The sequence below is a fragment of the Ceratotherium simum genome, chromosome 24 (genome assembly GCF_057802395.1).
Source record: "Ceratotherium simum simum isolate JZ-2026a chromosome 24, ASM5780239v1, whole genome shotgun sequence".
NCBI lineage: Eukaryota > Metazoa > Chordata > Mammalia > Perissodactyla > Rhinocerotidae > Ceratotherium > Ceratotherium simum.
Window position 1 is genome coordinate 35459907 of NC_141923.1, and position 23848 is coordinate 35483754.

General features: G+C 46.8%; 1 protein-coding gene across 4 annotated transcripts in view; it reads right to left on the reverse strand.

Moving 5' to 3' along the window:
• The window catches only part of PLEKHH1 (pleckstrin homology, MyTH4 and FERM domain containing H1), a 54963-nt gene extending 33736 nt beyond the window's left edge, over window positions 1-21227 (reverse strand). For 2 of the 4 annotated variants that reach the window (XM_087448341.1, XM_087448340.1), the window contains exons 1-4: window positions 21085-21227; window positions 13495-13653; window positions 1223-1327; window positions 168-317 (exon numbers count right to left, since the gene is read on the reverse strand). In XM_087448341.1, coding sequence (XP_087304467.1) covers window positions 168-317; window positions 1223-1327; window positions 13495-13620 — 381 coding nt within the window. In that variant the 5' untranslated portion in view covers window positions 13621-13653; window positions 21085-21227. Of the gene's footprint in view, window positions 1-167; window positions 318-1222; window positions 1328-13494; window positions 13654-21011 lie in introns of all 4 variants that reach the window. The other 2 variants (XM_014784324.2, XM_087448342.1) reach the window with 2 other exon arrangements.
• Window positions 21228-23848: the final 2621 nt, after the last annotated feature.

The window sequence follows — 23848 nt, forward strand, 5'->3', positions numbered from 1 at the left end:
CCTTCCGGTAATTAAATCTCCACATGAAAGAATATCCTCATGAGAGAGTGAGCTCCCCACCCCTGGAGGGCTCAAGCAGAGAGGTCTGCTCAAGAGGCCGGGGCCAAGTGGTGCAGACGCCGCAGAGGGCACTGGCGTTGTGCTCTACATTAGCTCTTCTCCACTACCTGCTTCTGCAGCTGTTCCCCCAGCTGGCCGATGAGCTCATCTTTGCCCCGCATGGCTTTCAGCAATTCTTGGTACTTCCGGTGCAGGCTGCCCGCCGAGTCCACATTCTTCAGACTGGACAGTTTCACCTTCTCTTCCATCACACCCACCTGAAAAGTACCAATAGTCTCATAGGGTTGGGATGTGGTGTATGAAATGGCCACTAACGTGGGATGGAATGCTTCCTGAGGCCCCAGCCCGTGACTGCCAGGCAGAGCCCTCACCCAGGGCAGTTGGGGCCAATTAATTCAATGACCAATTTTTAAGCCTCATCTGGGCAAAAAAAAGGAATTGACAAGGAAGAAACAGCTGGGTGTTGGCCATCTAACTCGGGTGGGCCCCAGTAGGGACAAGCTGGGCAGGACAAACAGCCCTGGAGAGGAACTGCTCCAACCTCACTGTGGCAGAGACATTTGCAGCTCATCAACTGTCCATGTGCCCTAATATTTCCCAGCCCTCTTGTAGTTAGAGGGTCATGGGATTCTCTCCAGGCACTGGGCCAGAGTGCAATGACACGTCATTTCTAGGCTGAAGTATTTAAGAGCTGGTGCACAAGCACACAGCTCTCTTTCCCTGCCGTGGCAACCAAGGAAGCTGCATGTTCCAGACGGTCCAACTAGACGATGGGGAGCTCCATTAGCCTGGATTCCCGAATCGCTGTGTGCAGCAGAATCCCTGCCTAACCCTCAGTGGAGAGGGACCACGAGTGAGAACTAAATGTGACAAATCGCTGAGATGTCAGACTTAATTTGTTACCTCAGCAGAACCTAGCCTATTTGGACATATCCACTCACGTATTCACTGCACTGACCCTTTCCCGAAGACTCCTCAATGCTCATAGAAAGCTCCATGCACCTTAATTTCTTTAGAAGGTCTAACACGTGACCACTCGTTTTCCTTGTCCCTGTAAGGAGCTTATCAGTGATGACTGTATCCACGGGTGTCCGTGGGACATGTCAGAAAAGGCCAATGGTCATTCCCCTGCACTCTCCCACCAATGCCCTCCCCTGGTTACCTGGGTCTCCGCGTTCTCTGCTCTCTGCTCTGCCTCCAGCAGCCTCTGCTCCAGCTCTTGCATCTGCTCAACCACAGAAGAAAGGGAGATGCAGGTGCAGTGTTCCTACCACAAATACGGCATCAAGGCAATGAGAGCGAATTGTGCAGACACTGCACACAGGCTGCGCTTGAACTGCCCATTTCAAGTGGCTCAAGGGTGTCAGGGTAAATATTTTCTTAGTAACCCTCGGCTCCCTTATCCTGAATTTACGGGGCAGGTGAAGAGCCCAGGGCTGCTGTCCTCTCTGCTGAGCAAGGATCAGGCTAGTAGGCTTTTCTCCCTTGTGCAGGATACTCAGGGAGGAGCAGCAGTGCCACCGTCATTCTTCCTGAGGCAGCCCGCCCTCAGTCCTGCCTTCAGTCTCCTCTCCCTGAGGCCTCTCCTCTCAGCACTGGGTTGCAGGCAGTGCCCTGCCACTGCTCACCATGTGCCTGGCATGGAACATGCTCCCACATGGGCCCCCATCATGTCATCAGTAAGAGAATGTTCCTTCCCACCCTGGAATAACTCACTGGCTAGGGACAAATACTTCCTCACCCCCTGTCAAAGATGCCTCTGACAGTACATGACATTCACAGGTATCACCTTATTTGATTTCTTTACTCTTAAAGAAACAGAAAGAGAGGCTCAAGACAATATTTTAAAAATCCTATCTTGCTACCAGTAGAGGTGTGTCATTCAGGTCTGAGGAACCTGGCAATTCTGGAATCTCATGCCAACTGGCCCAATCAAAGGGACCAATGTTCTTACAAATGGAAGGTGCGGAGATGCCGTGTGGGCCGTGGGCTGTGAGCATCTATCTCTGCGGCTTCGCGAGCTCACGGCTTGGCAAGTGGAATGTGAGCTGGATTTCAGCTCCCATCCTCCCCCTGGTCAGGGCTCGGCCGTGCACTGCCCAAACCACACGTCATCACACAAGGCTCTGAGGGAGCAGAGCAGAGTCATACATCCAACTCTCCCACCAAACCCCATGTGTCACGGCCTAGTCAAGTCAACTGCTTCTTGCCCCACCCTGTTTTGCCCCCGGGCAGCAAGTACGCATTAAACATACGCTAGAGGCATAATATCCCAGCCTTGTCCTCTGTGAGGCTGGACAGGCTTCTCTTTCAAACTCCGGTCCAGCCCACACCCACCTCATCTCTGCAGATTTTGCCTTTTCTCCAGCTACTCGACCTTCTCCCTTTGGCCTGGACCCTGGCTTGATATCTACCAGTGAACTGAGCAATTAATTCCTTCTCTCCCAATCTGTCACCTTCTTAGGTGGAATTCTGCTTTCCCTCCTGGATTAAAGGATGGCAGAGAAGAAGCCCTCCAGCGTGGTGCTGGGCAGTGAAAGGAGAGTTACCTGGGAGTAGTGCATGTGGAGAACCTGGGGCACCTCTTTTCTTAGGGCAGCCTTCCCTTATCCGTTTTTTCCTCCTTCTTGGGATCGAGGAGATACAGGTGCTTTCAGTACATATATCCTTTGAAAAGATCCGAGGATCCCAAGTAAAACTCAAGATTTGCAACCCATGGGACAAAAATGCCCCTTGGGCTTCCAATGGACAGGACCACCTCTGACAGGCATTCGTGTGCTCAGGCCAGGGATGCCTGCATCGCTTCTTTCCTTCCTCTCTTGGGTTTAACAATCGTGATCAAACCTCGTAACTCAAGCCTGAGAGTGGGTTGGTTCTGGCCAGACTCAGGCATCAATTAGAGCCAGACAGCCCTTCCAAAATCAAACAGTTCTCAGGCCGATCTTATTGGAGTCCCTTGCCCTTCAAACAGTTGCTTTGCAGCTGCAGGGGAGATAACAGCACAGCATAAACCAACGTTATGGTTACAGGGGTGGCTGCCCAGCACAAACAGAATTCTACTTGGTGGCAGGGCAGGGGAGGGTTGGTTGATACATAGCAGTGGCTCCCAGTGACCAGGTTAGCAGCATATAATACTCTCCCTTCAGCACCAGACCTGACTAGACCAGTCCGGTTCTCTCTCCCCAGGAATCTGAACTCTGGGATCGAGAGACCAGAGACAAGAGCTGGGGGCTGCACCGGAGAACGTGCACAAACTTCACCGAGTCATGACTGTTAGGTAGCTCCTTCAGTTCCGTGAGCTGTCCTAGGATCCTCCCAATAAACTCCCTGTTTGCTTAAGCTAGCCCACATCAGAAACAACTCTAACTAATACAATTACCGGGAGCATTTACTTTTTTAGGACTACAATGAAATGGCTTTGGATTCTTGACAAGTTTCCTCAATTAACCTTCAGCTGGACCATTTAGATTGAACACGTGCTCTGTAGCTCAGAAGACATAGGATTTCCATAGGAAATGAGCATTCATATTTGTGACCTTCTGCAACGACTGACTGATATTTTCTAACTTCATTTGATAGAAAAACTTGTCTTCCTATTTTATAGATGGAGAAACTAAGAGTGAAGAACAGAATATATTTGAGTCCCACCTCCCAGCTGGGCATTTCCATTTGGGTCAAGAGTGGTCAATGACACTGGCCTGAGCTAGAAATCACTCCACTATTGACAACATGGTGAGCATTTTTCCATCAAGATTTTAATATTAGACATCCCTTTAAAGTAAGCTATCACCGAAGCAGATGGAAAGGAAGGCCTCCTCCCCGCCTTGGGCCGGCTGCCATGTGGGCCTCATTGCTGCTGACCCTCCAGCCGTTCTTATCTTCCCAGCAAGGACACTGGAGACTCAAAGCATTTTGTATTCACCTTTATGCTGGAGTATTCTTTTTTCTCTAAAACTAATGTCTGAATATTGAAAACATGTTGAACATCTGGAACTTTTTTAAAAGCGAAGAGTATAATGACCATCCACGTACCCGTCGCTGTGCTCCAACAATTACCGACATCCTGCCTTCCTTGTTTGAAGAGAATATTTTTAACATCACGTTTCCCTCCGTTTTTATGAAAATATATTTTCTCTATTGCCATTGGAATACTCCCAGGTGTGTCTATGCCAGAACGTCACTTTTAGAGTTTTCAAACTCTTCTTTTAACCACAGCATCAACACTTTTCACGATGGCAGATCAGTCTTCTCTACACGTGCATAAAGCCACACGTGGAGCTCTGAAACACTTCCACTATGGGTGGGCCACCCTTTATTTGGGTGCCGTTTCTCCTCTCAGAGGGTTCCCTAGGACTGTGTCCTCAGCTGTCCTTTTGGCCTGTGGGCCTGGGGTGACGTCCAGCCAAGGAGGTGTCAGGTTTAGGCGGCTGACTTTGAGGCGGGATCTACTTTCACCAGCTGCGACTTGCACAGGAGACTCAGAAGCTGCCCTAGAACTGGCTGCAACGACCTGATGAAATGCACTTGGCACCAAGCTGGTATTTAATCCCCGTGTCCACAGCTCCTTGTCACATTCGATGATGCTGTGAAATATCAGCCCCATGGGGCAGCAGCAGTGGGCGCTCTCCTGCACTGATGGCACAGTCCTGCGTGCTGAGCAGTGGCCTGAGCTGAGAGCCTCGCTATGCTCAGTCTCAGCTATCCCTTTGCAAAGGGGGTTCAACGTTCTTACCACTGCTTTGCACCCACTGGAGAGAACGGTACAGGTAAGCACTAAGGCTCTAGCTCCCAACTGGTGTGGCTTTAGATAAGTTCCCTATCCTCTCCGTGCCTTAGTTTCCTTACCAGTAAAGAAGAGTCATGCGTCTCCACCTCCAAGGGTTGTTGTGAAGATCACACAAGATGCCTCACGTAATGCTCATGTGCACAACTTGGCGCTTACTGAGCAGTTTACAGACATAAGCTAATTGCTGGTTTTTCATACACAGAGAGGGCGCTTAGGACCAGGGAGACCAGTTTGCCTGGGACAGTCTGGTGCTTACCTGTTGTCCCCGAATAACTAGTAATAGAGCCTTCCTTTCTCTCTCTAAAATGTTCCAGTTTAGATGATAAATTATATGGTCAGCCTACTTATGGTCCATCTACAGAATGGCTTTAAGCCAGAGGTTGCCAACCACTAGCCCACGAAGTGTCTTATAAGAACCTACAGTGTTGTGGGCATTTAGCTGACACAGGTATAACTAAACAAAGCCACCTGCTATGTGTCTGGCACTGGTTTAAGCACTTTACATGTATTAACTCATCTAATTTTCATCCTGATCCTAGGAGGCAGCGACTATTATTATCCCTGTTGTACAGATAAGGGAACTGACGCAGAGAGGTTAGGTAACTTGCCTAAGGTCACACAGCTAAGAGGCAGAGCCAGGATTCAAACTCAGGAGGAGTGGCTCCAGAGTCTACTCTACTGTTAGCCACTGTGTCTCACATCCAAATCTCACATGTCATGTAGAAACCCTGATTCCACATACAATCCCAGACTTCCAGCTTCTCTTGAAAACTCAGATCTGGACACGATGGGGTTACATTTTCTTATGGCAATTACTGGCTGTAGCACATTCTCTTGAATTCTGCCCAGGACCCACCTGTCTCACTTATTTAAGTCACTTGCAAGCATTTGAGTTTGCATCCCCCAGTTTTAGCTATTAAATGGTTCTAACTGTGTTGTCATCAAAGACAATCATTTTCAACTTTTTCTTTTTTTTAGTAGCAGATCTTTTGTTCAATTGAAATCATATGCTTATTCCCAAATGTACAAAATACACGACAGTGGGGCTGCCCTGATGTCTGACTGCAGAAGAGGCCGGAAAGAAAGGGCTCCAAGTCTCATCTGTGGGTTCCACTGCTCCCCCACAGCCCAGAATCTCCTTGGGGGCACATGGGGCTCAAGGCGTCCACTAGAAGGACAAGTGACTGGGGCCCAGGGGCAAGGCCGTGGCAGGAGTTCGTGGCAGTAGATCTCAGACTCTCAGGGGCATAAGGATCAACGTGGAACTTGTTACAGGCAGATTCCTGGGCCTTGCCCACAGAGGTTTTAACAGTGTGTCTGAGGCACAGACCAAGAATGTGCTTGAAAAGAAAACCCCAGGTGATCCTGATGCAGGTGGTCCATAGACACACTCTGAAAAACATGAGACTGGCCACAAGCTGACCCCAGGGATGCATCCTGGAGCCCAGCCCCCATCAGCACAGGGCTTCTCCAATGGCTTTACAGGAGTACAGAGCTCTGTCAATACTATGGTTCCTAAGAAATATCCTAGTGGGCCTTATAAAAAATGGGGGGTTAGGAGAATAAAAAATCTCTCTCTCTCCACACACACACACACTCACATACACACACGTGCGCATGCTCACACACAGTGAATAGAAGTTCTAGAAGGAATCTGCTCCCAAAGCAAATCAGATGTCAGCACAGAGATCTGCTAAGGCCGATGCTGTGAGACTTGATGCAGACCTCAACATATTTCCAACCAGTCCTGACAGCCCTACTATTCTCCTTTTACAGCACCTGGCCTTTCACAAGTTCTGAGGTGTTTAAGGATATATATTTTTAGGCCTTTTGTTCTATCCATACATTGCAAAGCCGGTGCCTTAAGTGAATCGCCGCCTCTGTATAATCCAAAGTCTGAGGGGGAGGAGCAATATTCATCGTTTTCTTGTTGAAGGGGACTGAACTGAGCCATTTATACATTCAAAAACAAAGCGCTGAACTACAAATTTTTGGTATATAAATATAAAACTGAGTTACCGCATTTCAAACCCTTGGTTGGAGAAACTAGTAAGGGATTCTACAAAAGAGGAAGTGTACACGGTCCCACTGGAATGGGACTTGGGAAAAGCCACTTCAATTAAAAATATTCAAGCTAAAAAATGAGGGATGTTTTATTACATTATTTCTTCTTTTTAAATAAATCAACTTAAATCCCTTTTGGAAGCGGATAGGGAGTAAATGAATAAAAAATTTTAAACTTGCATTAGTTCTAATATTAATGCTGTGTATTCATCATGATAATTCCTACAAAGCTCTTTTGTGGATAGATATTACATTCGCACTTTTCTGCTGGGAAAACTGAGGCACAAGTTTAGCAAGAATGAAAAAGTCCAAGGGACTTTTAATATCGATCTATACGGCCTCTTAGAACAGTATCAAGTTTTAAATTGATCTGACCAGCCTTTGTGACTTCTGCAGCACACCAAGGGGAAATGGCTCCCAGGGAGCAGAGCAAGGCGTGAACTCCAAGACAATAGCCATTGCCTCGACTCCTGAGCTGGATGAAAAGTAAACCCACAATTCATCTGGCTCCAGAAAGGGGTGGCCCTGGCAATCTGGGTGTCCATGACAATGGTGACAACGGCGCACCAGACCTTGAAAAGTGTAACAGCAGGAACAAGGTCTAGTACTGTCCCCTCTCCTCACCCTCCATCTCCTCTCTCACCCTCAGGTGAGGGATTATCTGGTAGCCTTGACATTTTTTCTTTAAAAATTTTTTTCTTTTTAGCACAGATTATTCCATGTCTAGAATGGCAATTCCGCAGGAGAGAGGCAGGTGTGAGTAGGCTGTGCGGTGGCGAAAGAGGAAGGGCATGTTTCCAAGCCTTAGCAGCCACTAGGTGGTATCTGATCCCAGGCAGGGCTGGTCCCTCGGGAAACACTCAGGCTTGGCTTGCCCTGCAGACAGCCAGCAGTGAGTGAACTGTCATCCAGGCAGTGCAATCTCCACAGGTGGGCAGGTGAGCTGTGCAGAGAGGTGGAGGGGGCAGGTGAGTGAGAGGGCTGCCAGAGGGGACCCAGCTGACCTGGCTCACCTGGGTGCAGGTGGGTACCGACGATGATTGACAAGTAAGTTCTCTGGGGAGCTACTGAGCAGGGACCAGGGCTCAGCCCCAGCGGGAGCTCTCCTGAGAAACCTGAATCATCTCTTCCTGTGATCTGAAACTTACCTTGACGTATTGGAGAAGATCTCTAGTGAACTGCTGAACCTGTCCTGTTGGTTTGGGGATGACTGAAGGTGGCAGACACAGCCCCAACATTGAGCAACATGGTGTTTATGGCCTTAAGTTTTCCTGCCAAGAGATCCGGTGTTGGGCTAATGTCCCAGCCCTCTTCCTTACTTAAGTCTCCCAGTCCATGAACCCTAGTCAAGATTTCTTGCTGTCCCCTCTCCCCTCCCACACCCCAAGTCTCTTCTGCCCTGAGTCTGCTTCCCCTTTCTTTAACCAAGTTACACGCTGAGCCCCCAACATTTTTATGGGAGGGCATCCTGGTTACATGACAATCAAAGATGGCCTGGAGGAGAAGAAGGGGCCAGTGTTATGAAAGCTCAACCTACCCAGGCCCAAGGGGCTGTGGAGAAAGAAGCTGTTTATTTATCATGGGTTTAAGGCCCCTGGGGCATAGAGAGGGCAGCACTTTAAAATATTTTTTCTTATGAAATATTTCAGGCCAACAGAAACATGTAGAGAATAATTTTTTTAAAACACGTATATACCATTCAGTTTTGTCAAATCCCAATTTTTGTCAAAGCTGCTTCTGACGTTTTTAAGAAATGGACCACTGCAGATAGCTGGGGCCTCCTGCGTACTTATCCTCAATGCTACTCCTCTCTTTCTGGTATTGCCCCTGGACTTGGTTGTGTTTACATTTTTATCTCATTTGTATATATCCCTAAACAACAGAGAGTACTGTTTTCAGGTTTTATATAAACTGTTTTGTTCTAAATATATCCTTCTGACCTTTTTTGTTCAACGTTGGTTTTTGAGATTTATCGATCACATACATGTAGCTCTATTCGATTTATTTTTTCCTTGCAATGTAGTATTCCATCATAGAAATACATTCAATATCCATCCCCCTGTTGATAGACATTTAGAATATTTCCAATTTTTCATACATCAATGCTGCAATATACATTCTTGTATATGTCTCCTGGTGACCAATATATTTGGATTTATTTCTACCATTGCATTTTGTACTTTCTGTTTACTCTTTTTTTTTTTTCTATATGCTTTTTTTCTCTTCTCTGCCTGGCTTTAATAGACTTTATTTCATTTCCCTGCTCTACTGATTTGAAAGTTATATACTGTATTTGTTACTACTATTATTCTAGACTTAAAGACTGCTAATTGTTCCCCAGTATCTGTTCTCCCCTTCTCCCTCATATAAATAGAACCTTCAACTTTTAGCAGAGCACGTGGTTATCCAGAATAAAAATGATAGTTTCCAATCTTCCCTGCAGCTAGGTATAACCATGTGAATAAGTTTTGGCCAATGGGATATGAGCAGAAGGAATGAATGTAACCTCTGGGTCATGTACTTAAAGAGACTGGGTTGGAATGTGGAGATCAGGGCAAACCATCTTCAAACACAAAGCAGACATCACCCTAGAGCTAGACTGATTATGCCTGGAACGTGACATGAGAAGGAAATAAGCATCTGCCTGGTTTAAGCTGTTGTTTGGGATTCTTTCTTACAGCAGCCAAACTATGATCTAGCTAAGACAGTAGGCATGGATTTAAAAACTTTTTACCCTACTTAGACTCATTCTGCTTCCTGAATCTGGGGCTTCATGTCTTTCATCAAGTTTGGAAACTTTTTTTTTTTTTAAAGATTTTATTTATTTATTTTGCCCCCAAAGCCCCAGTAGATAGTTGTATGTCATAGCTGCACACCCTCTAGTTGCTGTATGTGGGACACGGCCTCAGCATGGCCGGAGAAGCAGTGCATCGGTGTGCGCCCGGGATCCGAACCCGGGCTGCCAGCAGCAGAGCGCGCACACTTAATCGCTAAGCCACGGGGCCGGCCCAAGTTTGGAAACTTTTAAGTAATTATCTCTTTGAGTAATGCCTCTCCTTCATTCTCTTCTCCATTTCTGGAATCTTATATAGGATCTCGCCATTCTAGCTTCCACATCTCAGCCTCTGTGTCTTTCTCTCTCTGTGCTGCGTTCTGGATGATTTCCTCAGGTCCGTCTTTCCATTCGTTAAGTCCGTCTTCAATAGTTCCCAATCTGATGTTTAATCTATCCATTGAACATTTAATTTCAATGAAAACATTTTTTCACTTCAAGCAGTTCTATTTGGTTCTTTTTCAAGTCTACCTGATCTTTTTGGATCGTGTTTTCTTCTTGTCTCCTGTTTTTAATTACTTCGTTATATCTTCAATAGTTTTTAATTCATTTATTTTATAGTGTGTTGCCAACAGTTCTATTATTAGAAGTTCTTGAGGGGGGTCTGGTCCAGTTGTTTGTTGTGTACATGGAGTCTCACTCATTGTAAATTATTCTCTCAAGTATTTAGTCATTGTGGAGCATATGTTCATCTTCACTAGGGCTTTTTTTCTTCCCATGGAGATCCTGTGTGATCTCGGTTGAGGTCTTGTTTCTCAACCAAGGAGGTTCCTACAGGGTCTCCCAGGTGTATCACTGGCCCAGAACTTAGGGTCCCTAATCCACACAGACAGTACAAATTCTAATGTTAAACCAATGTCATCATCAGGTTCTCAGGGAACATTTTCTTTTTCTTTGTTTTTGTTTTTTCTGTCCAGAGCCTTGCTAAGTATGAGAAGCTGTCATACAGGGAGATGACAGCAGAAGTTCTGTCATCTCCCTGTGCTGGTGGATGATTTTCTTTTCCTTGTCTACCTTTTTACTTAGGGTAAAGCCCCCCTTTGATAGTGCTGACTTTACATGGAAGTTTCAGTTTCAACTCTAGCTTCCAACTGGCCAGACCTCATCTCTGTTCCCACAGATGTTAAAACTCAAACCTGAAGGCTTTCATTACTAAACAGAGGCCAGCCACACACCCTATCCCACTCAGATGCCAGAGCTGAGTATTACTCAGGTTTTTCCTCTTCATTTGCCTCGCTGAGGATTCTTCTTACTTTTTTCATTGCACAGATCTGTACTGAGAAGGATATTTTAAATATTTAACCCAGTATTTCTAGGTGTTTCATAGTGGTCTTTTTAGGTTATTCTGTTGTCCATATTACTAGAAACAGAAGTCTCTTCCCTCTGAGATGTGTTTTGGACCAGCTAGTCTAGATCCCTACTCATCCTTTCCTTCCCTCACACATCTCCCCAAGTACCATATCCTAAGACAACATTCTCAAACTTTATAGTGTATGAAACCAGTTTCTGGCAGCTTGTTCAACATGCACATTGTTAGCAGCAGGAGACTCAGATCAGGAGGACGGGGGTGGGGCCCAGGAATGTACATGCTTAACAAGCACTCCAGGTTTCTGGCATAGGTGGTCCCAGGACCACCCTTTGAGGACCACTGTGTAATGCCTGCTTCCCTTTCCCTAAGGGGCTGAATTCTACCCCTTCTATTAGTAGAACCTAAACCAAATTCACAGGAACCCTGCTGGTCTCTGTTCTGCAAAGCCTGAACTAAGAGACAGCAATGCCAACAGACCCAAGGTTCACGATTCTAGCCCAGGCTAATCCAAGGCCACTCCCCTCAGCAGAGGAAATGAAGAGGTGACGCCAATAACTTGCCTTCCCAGACTCCAGGTTTGAGGCTATCAATAAAATAGGTCATTTATTCAGGCTTTACTAATCAAGACTCTGACATTACTCGGATAGGGGTGGACTGAATTTTACTTTTGTACTATGAAAGAAGGGTTTGCTAAACAATGGATACAATAACCAAAACTATAGAGAGAATAGTTGATTCAGTTAAGACACATATATATTCTTTTTTGTGTGTGTGTCAGGAAGATCAGCCCTGAGCTAACATCCATGCTAATCCTCTTTTTTTTTTGCTGAGGAAGACTGGCTCTGAGCTAACATCTATTGCCAATCCTCCTCCTTTTTTTCCCCAAAGCCCCAACAGATAGTTGTATGTCATAGGTGCACATCCTTCTAGTTGCTGTATGTGGGATGCAGCCTCAGCATGGCCAGAGAAGCAGTGCGTTGGTGCATGCCTGGGATCCGAACCCGGGTCGCCAGTAGAAGAGCGCACGCGCTTAACCGCTAAGCCACGGGGCCGGCCCGATACATATATATTCTTAAGGCAGGTCTCTACTCTCTAGATGGGTTGTGCTCCAAAATGCCTCTGAAAGTCAGCTGTTTAGAATGTAGCTTCCCATAGAAACATTACAAATAGTGGTCAGTTTCCCAGACCAGCCCACTCAAGCCTGTAAAGATAGTAATTGTTGCCATTTAAGACCTACTATTTATGCCAGAACCTTTATATATGTGACCTGATACACTTCTCAAAATGACTCCAAAAGGTAGATACTGTGTCCCTGCCTTAGAGGTAAAGGGACTTGCCTGGGGTCACATAGATACTAAGTGGCAGAGCCAGGCAGTTCTGGCTCTAAAGCCTGTGACCCTGTCACCAGGAAACCAGGCTGCCTTCCATAGCTCCTATGAGCAGGAGGGTGAGGATTTCCATTCTTCTATCCTAAAACATCTTGCTGCCCCACACTGAAGAAGAAATGTTAGGGAAATAATAGAACCTCCACTGTAGCCACACGTGACTCAAGAGGTGACAGAGAACCAAGAAGATTTGTCTCATTTCTTTGGTGTGCCGTGCAAAGAAGCAGAGCAGGGAAGAATGAAGGATGACAGCTTAGTAAACTGCTTTGATTTCAGTCTCTAAAAAAAAAAAAACAAAACTATCTTGTGTTTCAGTTTGCAAGTGTGGAAAGCATCTTATTAAAAGTTCACCTTCCTGTAATGAGTAGTAAATAAGCCCCAGGGATCTAATGCCCAGTATAGTGAATACAGACAACAGCATTGTATTATAATGATCAAATTTGCTAAGAGACTAGAACTTAAATTATTCCAACCACTAAAAAGAAATGATAATTAGGTAATGTGATAGAGGTGCTAATTACCACTACAATGGCAACCATACCACAATACACAAATGTATCAAATTAACGTGTTGTACACCCTAAAGTGTGAGATTTTTATATTTTGGCAACTGACTTGTGTGTGTGTGTGTGTGTGTGTGTGTGTGTGTGTGTGTGTGTGAGGAGATCAGCCCTGAGCTAACATCTGCCAATCCTCCTCTTTTTTTGCTGAGGAAGACTGGCCCTGGGCTAACATCCGTGCCCATCTTCTTCCACTTTATATGGGACACCGCCCCAGCATGGCTTGCCAAGCGGTGCGTCAGTGCGCGCCCGGGGTTCCGAACCGACGAACCCCGGGCCACAGCAGCGGAGCGCGCGCACTTAACCGCTTGCGCCACCGGGCCGGCCCCTGTTGTACACTTTAAATTACACAATGTTATGTGTCAAATATATTTCAATTAAAAATAAATAAATAAATAAAATAAAACTTAAAGAGAGAAAGTCCACCTTCCCCCACTCTCCCTCTCTGACACAGAGCTCTGCGGTGAGGTAGGCAGCTCCTGCTCTCCAGGACTCACCTTGTCAGCCAGGAGCTCCCTTATCTTGCTGGCCTGTAGGCGGAACCGGAAGAGCTGGGTTTCCAGGGCCAGGCAGCGCTTCTGCCAGTCCACGCTGGGCTGGGTCTCCACCTTGAGCTCCGCCATGATGGAGTCAACTTCTGGATGCTCCAGGGAGCCCTGAGAACCAGCACACAAGAGAAGAAGAGGTAAATAAGTGTTTGGGAGGAGTTGTGTGGGGAGAGGAGGAGCAGAAAGGACAACAGAAAACAGGCCTGGGAAGGTAAGTTAGCCATTGCTCTCCCTCTGTCCCACTGCTACCTTTCTTAGCTCAGGGTGTCCCACTCCGTCTCAAGTTAGCTGAACAACCTCAGGAAATCACAAAACCTGAGACACCGTCAGGAGAACCTAGTCTCACTTTTACAGAGTGACAAGCAGGGTTCATTTGTTTTTCATTCAATTATCTATTTAACAAATATTTACCCATTCAACAAACATTTATGTGCCAGACACTGTTCCAGGCCCTCGAGACACAAAGGTAATTAAGAGAGGTCCCCCTTGTCTTTGAGTTTTTCAAGAAAGTTTAACTGCAAAGTTACAATGTAGTCACAATTGCTAATAAATACGCAGATCAACGGGAGCAGGCAAAGGGGGGCGGGCTATACCGAGGAAGGGGATGGTGTTTCTGGAAGGCTTAAAGTAGGTAATAGATTCATCTGGGATCGCAGAGCTAACTGGAGGCAGAAACCGGGTTCTCAGTCTAATTCTGATTCTACTACAACTAGGTAGACATAAGACAGGAAAAAATGGAAAAAAAATGTAATGCTTTGAATTTCCTTGACAATTTTCTATAAAGTTGGGATTTTGTCCATTGTTGTCATCAAATCATCCTGCTTTGGAACAGATTCTCACTCTTTCAAGTTATAAAATGCAAACCAGAAAATTGGTAGATATTTTGCTGCAGCCTCTGGAGAAAGCCACAAGTCTTTGGAAAACACTTTATACAAATTCAGAACAAATCAAGTAGATATCTATAACATTCCCAGCCAGGGGAATTTAGCCAGATGTCTCCTGGACATATTTAAGAGAAGAAAAACCAGGTCAGGAATGACAAAATGAAGAAGGATGTAGGAATGTGCATGAGAGAGGAGACAGCACAGAGTGAGCACAGAGGAGAGAAGGGTGGAAGACATACCCAGCATCAGGATTGTCTAAGTCCCCCTTCTAGGGCGCTATTAATAAATATACTTGGCAACAAGCATCACTTTGCTCTGTCCCAAACTCTGACATAACGGTAATCCTAGTATTAGAAGATTTTAAGGGATAACTGTTAATTTTTTAGGTTAATAATATTTTTTTAATGTCATCTGTTAGAGATACATATGACTTACAAGTGAAATGATATCATGTCTGGGACTTGCTTTAAAACACTTCATGGTGGGGGCTGAGGAGTCGGGGGGAGGGAGATATATGAAATAAGATTTATCAAAATGTTCATAATTTTTGAAGCTGGGTGATAGGTATATGGGGTTCTTTATACTGGTCTCTCTACTTGAATATATGCCTGGAATTTTCCATAATAAAAATCTGTTGTTTTTTTAAATCCCTTTTCCCTTCTTCAGGAGCCACATGGCCTCAGAAAACCCAGCCACCTCCTGTACTGCGGCCAAATAGTACCCTGGTGCACCGGTGAGCCGTCCTTGATGGGTTAACCACCAATATTGCTTCCTACCTCACATCTGACTTTTACAAGTATCGTTCTCCCATTATATACCACAAATAGCTATCATTTATTGAGTCCTTGTTGTATGCCAGGTACGTGTGGCCTCTTTAATCCTCATGACAAGCCATGAGACAAGGGGTGGGCACTACTGTCCATACTCTCAGGTGAGGACACTGAGGAACTGAGAGGCTAATGGACTTATACAGAGAGATCTACAGCTAGTAAGTAGTGGGGCTGGGATTCTCGTTCCCAAGTCCCTGTTCACATCCGCTGTGCTCTTTACCCATCCAAAAACTGGAAAGAATTCTGATTTCAGAGTGAGGTGGATTGTTGAGAAAGAGAGAAATATTTTGTAGGATCTTTCAGGATCCTCGGCACTAAGGTGAACCTATATTCCAGATTTTCCAGGGCATCTTGGTCTCAAATATTCTGACACCACAACCTCCCTAAGCACAGGCATTTATCACGTGTCCTCATTCTTTGTTTAAAAACCAGCGTCAGTAGACCTGTGGAGAAAGGCCCAACAATTAAGCCACTGATGGGTCTGCTGTCCGAGTCTTTCGGTTCTGAACTGCTCAGAACACTGGACACATGACCTCAGCCCTGCTCTCCCAGAACTGTCATCCCAAACAATCCCAACATTGTGACCTCCCAGCAATCCCCACCTCAAAGGACTGGGACCAACTGGAACGGGCAGGAAGACAAAAGACAAAAACAAAACATGACCTTCTCTGAGCTAAGATCACAGCTGAAAAGACAAAACAGAACCTTGTGGGGCCTCCAGAGAAGGCGGGGAGGTTTCATGTTTGATTTGCTTTGTCCTTTAAGGGAATTTTGCTTTTCCTGGTATAAATTAAAAAAAAGGAGCAGGTCTGAAACAGGGACCTGAGAGTCTTGCAACTTAGCCCAGGGCTAAGAATTAGCAGTATAAGCACCCAGGTAAAACCAAGGGGCAAGGAAACTTAATCCTTTTGTGGCGTTAAAAGAGTTTGGTGAGTTTTAATTTCCTCTTACTGACTGTCAAAGCTGCAGCTCAGATCCCACGGGGAGAGAAGAAACCCAAATTGTCAAAATCTCCAGGGACCTTGGAAATAAAATATGTCACTGGCCTCTGCCGAGCCCTCGTATCTGCGAGTATACCTAGACTGTAGGGAGTGCTGTCCCCAGTCAAGCATCTTCATGACATCACGGTTTTGAACCGATCAGGTGCTCTGCTTAATCTTCTCCCTGCCTTGGGGCTGCTGGCGAGGGGGCTGGCACTTGTACTAGGCTTGTCTGGGCACGCAAGGAGAGCTAAGAGGTTTGGAAACGGATCTGGAGCAAGGTGCCTGCTGCCAAGCACAAGGCCCAGAGGCTCTTCCGACAGAAGCAGGTGGTGAGAGCGGCAGCTGTAAAACACAGGATGTTAAGGGAAGATCCCAGTAAGCCGAACCTCACCTGCTAAGTCACCTTGTACTTGTACCTCCCGTCAGGATGCGCAAGGCTGAGCAGAAATGAATTTATAGAATGGTTCTTAGCTTTTCAAAGCACTGTGACTGACAGGCATTATTTCTCTCCCATCCCCTCAATATCCCTGAGATGTAGGACAAGTGATATTATTCATAATGAACAGATAAGAAACCTCATTGCATCTGTGACTTGCTTAGAGACACAGAGCTAAGTAGAATCAGAGCTGGGCCAAGAATCCTGATCTCCCAACATACAGAACAGCCTCTTTCCATGAAGATGCGTCAGTGGTGGCGGCAGAGCCTCATGCTACCAGGCTAGCCTAAGACAGACACAACATTAATGGCAAAAATAGAAGGGGAAAGGAAAGAAAGGATATGAGCGGAGGACAAAACCCAGCTCCACTGTTTTTTTCATTTTTTATTCTGGAAAGCTTCAAACACACATAAGAAGTAGGAAGACTAGTACACTAAACCCCCAGGTGCCTCCACCTCATGGCAACTCGTGTGAAACCCAGTTCTCTTAATTCCCACTAGTGCCCAGCATGCTAAACGGCTTGGCAGGTGAGAATCAAGTGATTGCCATGGCTTCAACACCTGCTTTGGGACTCCCTCAGTCCTCCAGCACCCCGCACTGCCATGGCCACAGAGGTCGGTAGAGATGTGTCTCGGAGACAGGGGCTGCAGGTAGGAGGGGTGGTGAAAAAAGGGCACAGTAAGTCCTTAGGTGACTTCAGACTCTGGGCCTATATCAGAGAAAACACAAACTTGATCTGGGCTAGCTCTGGCAGCTTTAGGGATTTGACCAGAAATTGACAAAATGCTGAAATTAAATTTAATTCAACCAACTTGTGTTAAGTGACTCCTATGTGCAAGAATGGGGACATAAAGATGAATAAAGATCCTGTGGCTTGCGAGGCTCAGGTCTAACATCTGAATATCCTGGAACTTCCCTGCAAGGGGGCCAATCAATACATGAGCCTAAAAGAAAGAGGTCAGAGGTTGCTGCAGGAGGCATCAAAAGGTAACGGGGACTCTGTTCTGGTACAATTTCCACCGGGCTCTCCTGTGTCCCCTCACCATGATTCACTCATTCATGTTGAGCACCTTTTGTGATTTCTACTTGCTAGTGATGAGCGACCACCATCTTATTTTTTTTTTTTATAATTTTATTTATTTATTTATTTTCCCCCAAAGCCCCAGTAGATAGCTGTATGTCACAGTTGCGCATCCTTCTAGTTGCTGTATGTGGGACGCGGCCTCAGCATGGCCGGAGAAGCGGTGCGTTGGTGCGCGCCGGGGATCCGAACCCGGGCCGCCAGCAGCGGAGCGCGCGCGCTCAACCGCTAAGCCACGGGGCCGGCCCTAGCGGAGCACTTTTAGAAGATGGTGGTGGGCCGGCCCCGTGGCTTAGCGGTTGAGCGCGCGCGCTCCGCTGCTGGCGGCCCGGGTTCGGATCCCCGGCGCGCACCAACGCACCGCTTCTCCGGCCATGCTGAGGCCGCGTCCCACATACAGCAACTAGAAGGATGCGCAACTGTGACATACAGCTATCTACTGGGGCTTTGGGGGAAAATAAATAAATAAATAAAATTATAAAAAAAAAAAAAAGTGCTCCGCTAGACTAGGCTGGCCACCTTTCCAGCTGAGGGAAAGGAAGAGCTCTGTGCCCTGTTTCTGGGGATGGAGCTGGGGGGAGGGTAAGTGGACACAGGGGCACAGCTCCCTCTGATCTCACAATGTCATCTGATCAAGCCAACAACATACGTTTTACCTCTTTGGGGTACTGAGCATCACATTTCACAATATTGGGGGAGATGCAAAAAGGTGAGCATGTTCCAGCCTTCAGGGATCTAAACACCAGAAGGGGCTGGGACAACAAGGAATAACATCCCTTGAGAACAAAACCGGTAAAGAGAAACAGCAGAGCATACAACCGAAGATCCCGTGTTCTGGCGCCAAACAGGCCTTGGGTTTGAACACTGGCTCAGCCACTAATTAATCCTGCGAACTTAAACCATTTGCTTAACTTCTCTGAGCCTCGGTTCCATTTTGAAATTGACAGCAATAATATTTGAAAAGGAGGGCAATAGTATTAGGTTGAATCATATGAAATTGTCAACATCCAACCATTTTTTGACCTTCAAAAATGGCAATTTCATAGACCACACTATGTCAGAATTTTTCAGGAATTAAAGGAGATATTACAAAACCCTGGCACACAGTAGGCACTCAATAAATGAAAGCTACTAGGAACAAACAAAAGGCAAACCAACAGTGTCCCGGGCATACAGGGAGATGTGGCCCACGGATGTGCTCACCACTAGATCCACCTCAGACAGGAGGTCTGGGGATTTTTTTTAATGATTTTACCTCTTTATTTCTGAATACTGAACAAAAGAGTATATGGTGCAAAGTAAGGCTTCTTCCCACCCCCGTACCTCAGCCATAGCTCTCCCCAGAGACAACCACTGTTACCAGGTTTTGTGCCTTTCAGAGATATTCAGTGCACATACAGCATTCACAGAGATGCTGCATACACATCCACAAGCGGTAGCACACTATACACACTGTACTCACCAATATAACTTAGAGATCTTCCTATAGCAATATACATATCTGCCCCATTTTCCCTCCATGCTTTTTAACAGCTTTATTGTATTCTATTGTGTGGCTCTAACATGATCTTATTTAATAGTCCCTTATTGACAGACATTTGGGTTGTTTGAAACCTCTTGCTAAAATAAATATGATGTGATGAATATTCAATGAATATACATCATATATCATACACATCAGAGTATATCTGAAGGGTAAAGTCCCAGAAATGGAATTGTAGGGTTAAGTGACATACATTTTTATACGGCCAGATAGTCCAACTTGCCCTCCCCTGAGGCTATTCTAATTCATACTCCAGCCAGCAACAAGTGCCTGTTTCCTCACAGAGGAGGTCAGTTTTGAATTAGTTTTCAACAGAAGGGAGAGGCGGCTCAGCTGGGCTGGTCGGAGAAGGCAGGATGGTGGCTCAGCAGCCAGCCTGCTGTGAAGTCACCGATCAGGAGTGAGGGAATCCTGGCACCTTAACGTCAGCATGTATAAAGCACTCTTCAACCATAAGGAGCACCAAGTTCCACACATAGATACACAGCCTCAGAGAAGAGAATAGTAAAGAAGAGCGCACCACACCACAGGCGGGGAGAGTGGGAGGTACATACTTCTTCCCCTTAGCTGGTGACTTCTTAAGGGGCACAAGGGGCACCACATTTTTCAGCTCAGTTGTTAGTTTCAATGAGTTTGAGACCACAGGGTGGACCCCATCAGAACCCAGCGCTGGGCAGGCCCCCTCAGCAGTGTACCGGAGCGATGGTGGCAGATAGTGGACCAAACCCCACATTTGGAATTTAGGAGACTTCAGTTTGAGTCTTGCCTCTTCCACTCTTTGCCTCTTCCTCTCTTTAGCTACACGACCTTGGGCAAACCACAATTTTTCTGAGTCCATTTCCTCCTTTGTCAAATGGGATTAATACTATGCAGAAACACTGGAATTGATGTTCTATAAAGTGTTAAGTGCTGTTACCACATACAGTGTCTGGCTCATAGAAGACAGTCCAAAAAGTCTGATGAAGGAATCAATGACTTTTCCACTGAAATTGTTATCAAAATGATCTTTCAAGCAGAAGTTTTAGCTGGAACTAAGGCTCTGTCCGGAAGAGTTTTATGAAGCGGATTCTTAGTAAAAACTTACGGAGATGTCCTGGCAGGGAGAACTCCAACAGGGAGCGGATTATACTCCCAGATGAGAGTCGTCACTGCCTCTGCCACCCCCATTAAGGCCCCCTGGTTCCTGGTGACCGATTCCTCTCCAAGTCTCCTAGGACACAAAGCTCCCGGTGTCATTCGGCGCCCAACTTGTTTTCTTTTCTGCTTGGCTGACCTGCCTCTAGGAGTCGAGCCCGGCCCATTAGGACTCCCAAGAGAGCCAGCGAGAAATCACAGAAATGATAAGCTGAGATGACGTGGGGAGGGGAGCGGGAGAGGTGAGAGCCAGCGAGAGGACAGGCACCTCGGTGGAAAGCCCGCAAGTACGCCCCGAGGGCCCTTCCTGGGAGCGACTGGATCCGAGCCGGTCCCAAACTCCCGATCCTCCCCAGAAAGGCTACTCCTCGGCTCACGGTGCGGGTCCTCCGAGCCTGACTCGCGGCTCCCAGCGCTCCCAGCGGCTGGGAGCTCGGTTCCAGGTGGGGAGGCACCTGCTCCGGAATCGCCCTCGGCCGGAGGGAGCCGGTCCTCTCCGCCCAGCCAAACACCCTCCCGGCCAGCGCACACCCCGCAAGCCCAGCCCTGCCCGCGGGGCGCACGGGGCTGCTCACCTCCAGCGAGCTCGCAGGCGGCCCCGCCGCGCACCCGGCACACGGCCACCCTCCGCGCGCGCCCGCCGCTGACCTTGCGTCGATCTCGCCCGAGTCCGCAGCGGCCGCCGGGTCTCCGCTCCCCGGCAGCAGGGGTCGAGGTGGGCGGGGCGGGGAGAGGCCGGGGCCGGGAGGGGTGCCCGGAGGCTGGCCGCACAAAGCCCAGCCTCGCCTTGCTGCGCCCCATTCAACGCTCCGCCGCGCTCCCTCCTCCCTCCCGCTCCCCGCCCGCTCCTTAAAGGCAGAGCGCCGGCTCGGCTCTGCGGGCAGCTCGCGGAGAGGCACAGGAAATGACCTCAGCAGGCTCCAGCCTCCCACCTCTGCGCACCGCTGGGCTCGTCCCTGGGGCGCCGGGGTCCCGTGGGCCATGGGGTCTCCCGGGCTCCGGCCCTCAGCTCTCTGCGGAGGCTGACCAGCTGCCGCACGGGGCGGCCAGGCCGCCCCGGGATCTGCTCAGCTGGCAACCAGCGTGGGACCCTCGCAGGATGGGGCGCGAGACCAGACCCTTCCCCCCAAAGGAGGTTGCAGCATTTGTCTGGGGACCTGTAAGAACTGTAATGCCCGGATATTTGGAGCAGAAATCCTTATTTCAAACAGCCTGCCCCACTGGCAGACCAGTTTTCTGATTTGTAATTTGGAAGGAAAAAGAAAGGTCATCACAGCCCTGAGGGTAACTTGCTTGGTTATGTATGTATGTATGTATGTGTGCATTATTTATTTTAAAGGAGCTGGCCAAGGGGCCAGAAAGGCCAACAGGACATTGCCATCCGGGCAGCTTGCAGGGCAGTCTTCAGTGGACTCTTGTTCTTCAAGGGCTTGCAGTCCCTCAGATCACCAGTATAATCCTGCACCCAGCGGGGATTGGAACACACAACTTTTTGTTAGGTGGGTATGGGGTAAAGAAGATGAATATGGAGAATATTACAGGGAGGGCTCTGTTTCAAAACAGCCTTTCTTGCCCAGTCCTACAGGCTCTCAGTCTAGGCCTGAACAGGGGCAAACACCACCAGGGCTGGTTTCTCCAAAGGGGCTTTAGAAGATTCACTCCAGGTGGTGGTGAAGGATCCCCTGGCTCCACCCCGGGTTTGAATCTGAATCCCCACAGGTGAGGCTGGGAGATTGTCAGCTGACAAGCTCCCCAGTCAATTCTCATGCACAATTTGAGAGCCCAGACACTATGGAAAGCTGGTCCCGGTAGTTCAGGAGGTCAAGGGTGAAAGTTCAGCTGGGCCAGTGGGACTCCAGGGGCAGAACTTGCAAATGGAGTCATAGCTCCTGGGGATTGGGGTAGATTAGCCCCAGACTGTGGGAAACTGGCCTCAGCTATCCCCTTCGACACTCTGGAAGTTGCCTAAGGAAGCCCAAAAGCAAGTCTTCTGGAGTTTGTAAGGGAGATTCATTCATTCATTATGAATAGGTAAACATGCATGGAGTATAAATTTTAAATAATACAGAAGGGCTAACAATGAAAAGTAAGTCTTCCTCCCTCCCTGTCCCTTGTCCCCCAGATCACTCCTCCCCAAACACAACTGCTATTGTAAGTTTTTGTGTATATCCTTTGAAGATATTTTATGCATACATAAGTATTCACAAATACATATGTATTATATATTTATATTTATATATATGTATTCATATTTTCCTTTGAACACTAAGGAAGCATACCTTGCTTTTTTTCTCTTGACACTGCCATTTGTTGACTCTCTGTGTGACACACCAGCACACTTAGAGATGTCTTACTTTTTTTAATGGTTCCCTAGCATTCCTAATGATGGATATTTAGGATGTTTCCAATCTTTGGCTATTATATACCTTGCTGCAATGAATATCTTTGTACATACTTCTTGGTCCACATATATGACTGTCTTTATGGTTTAATACTTAAAAGTGGCATTGCTGGCTCTAAACACAGTGTGAATTTTAAATTTCCATAGATGCTGCCAAATTGCCCTCAAAGGAGACCACACCAACCTACACTTCTGTCAGTGTGTTTGAGTGCCCCTTCGTTCCCTCCCACCCACACCAGTGAAGTCATTTATCACAGAGTACAAAGCTTTTAGAAAGGGAGGATTAAATGAGTTAATATGCATGGAGGATTTTAAACACTGCTAGCCCACAGAAAAGCTCAAGAAAGTGTTAGCCATTGTCTCCCAAACCCACCCCTCCATGTGGCCTCAGCCTTGCTTTGGGCTCTGTTTCAATCCCAGCTCTGTGAACTTGGGAAAGTTCCTTAGCGCTTCTGGGACTCAGTTTCCTTATCTTTATTATAAGAATCATAGTGTCTCCCTCTGGAGTTGGTCTGAGGATTAAATCAGATAATAAAGTTACATGAATTTGGGGATCCAATCATTGTTCAATATTCTTTTTCTTCCCTCAAACTTCCCCCCAACTTTTTATTTTGAAAATTTCAAACCTACAGAAGTTGCAAAAAATAGTACATTAAATACACATTTACTCTTTACCTAGATTTACCAATTGTTAACATATTGCCACATTTACTTTCTTTCTCTCTCTCTGTATATATATAAAATATATTTTTTTCTCAACCATTTGAGAGTTAGTTGTACACATCATGACCTTTTACCCTCAAATACTTCAGCATGTACCTTCCTAAGAACAAGGGTGTTCTCTTAATATTATCACACTTAGGAAAAGCATCAGTACTATCATCTACTATATAGGCCATATTCAAATTTCCCCAGTTGTCCCAATAATGTCCTTTAGAGCTGAGTTTTATAGCTTTTCTATTTATTATTATTAGTCCCTACCTAGTACTTACCAGAGTGAATGGATGCCTA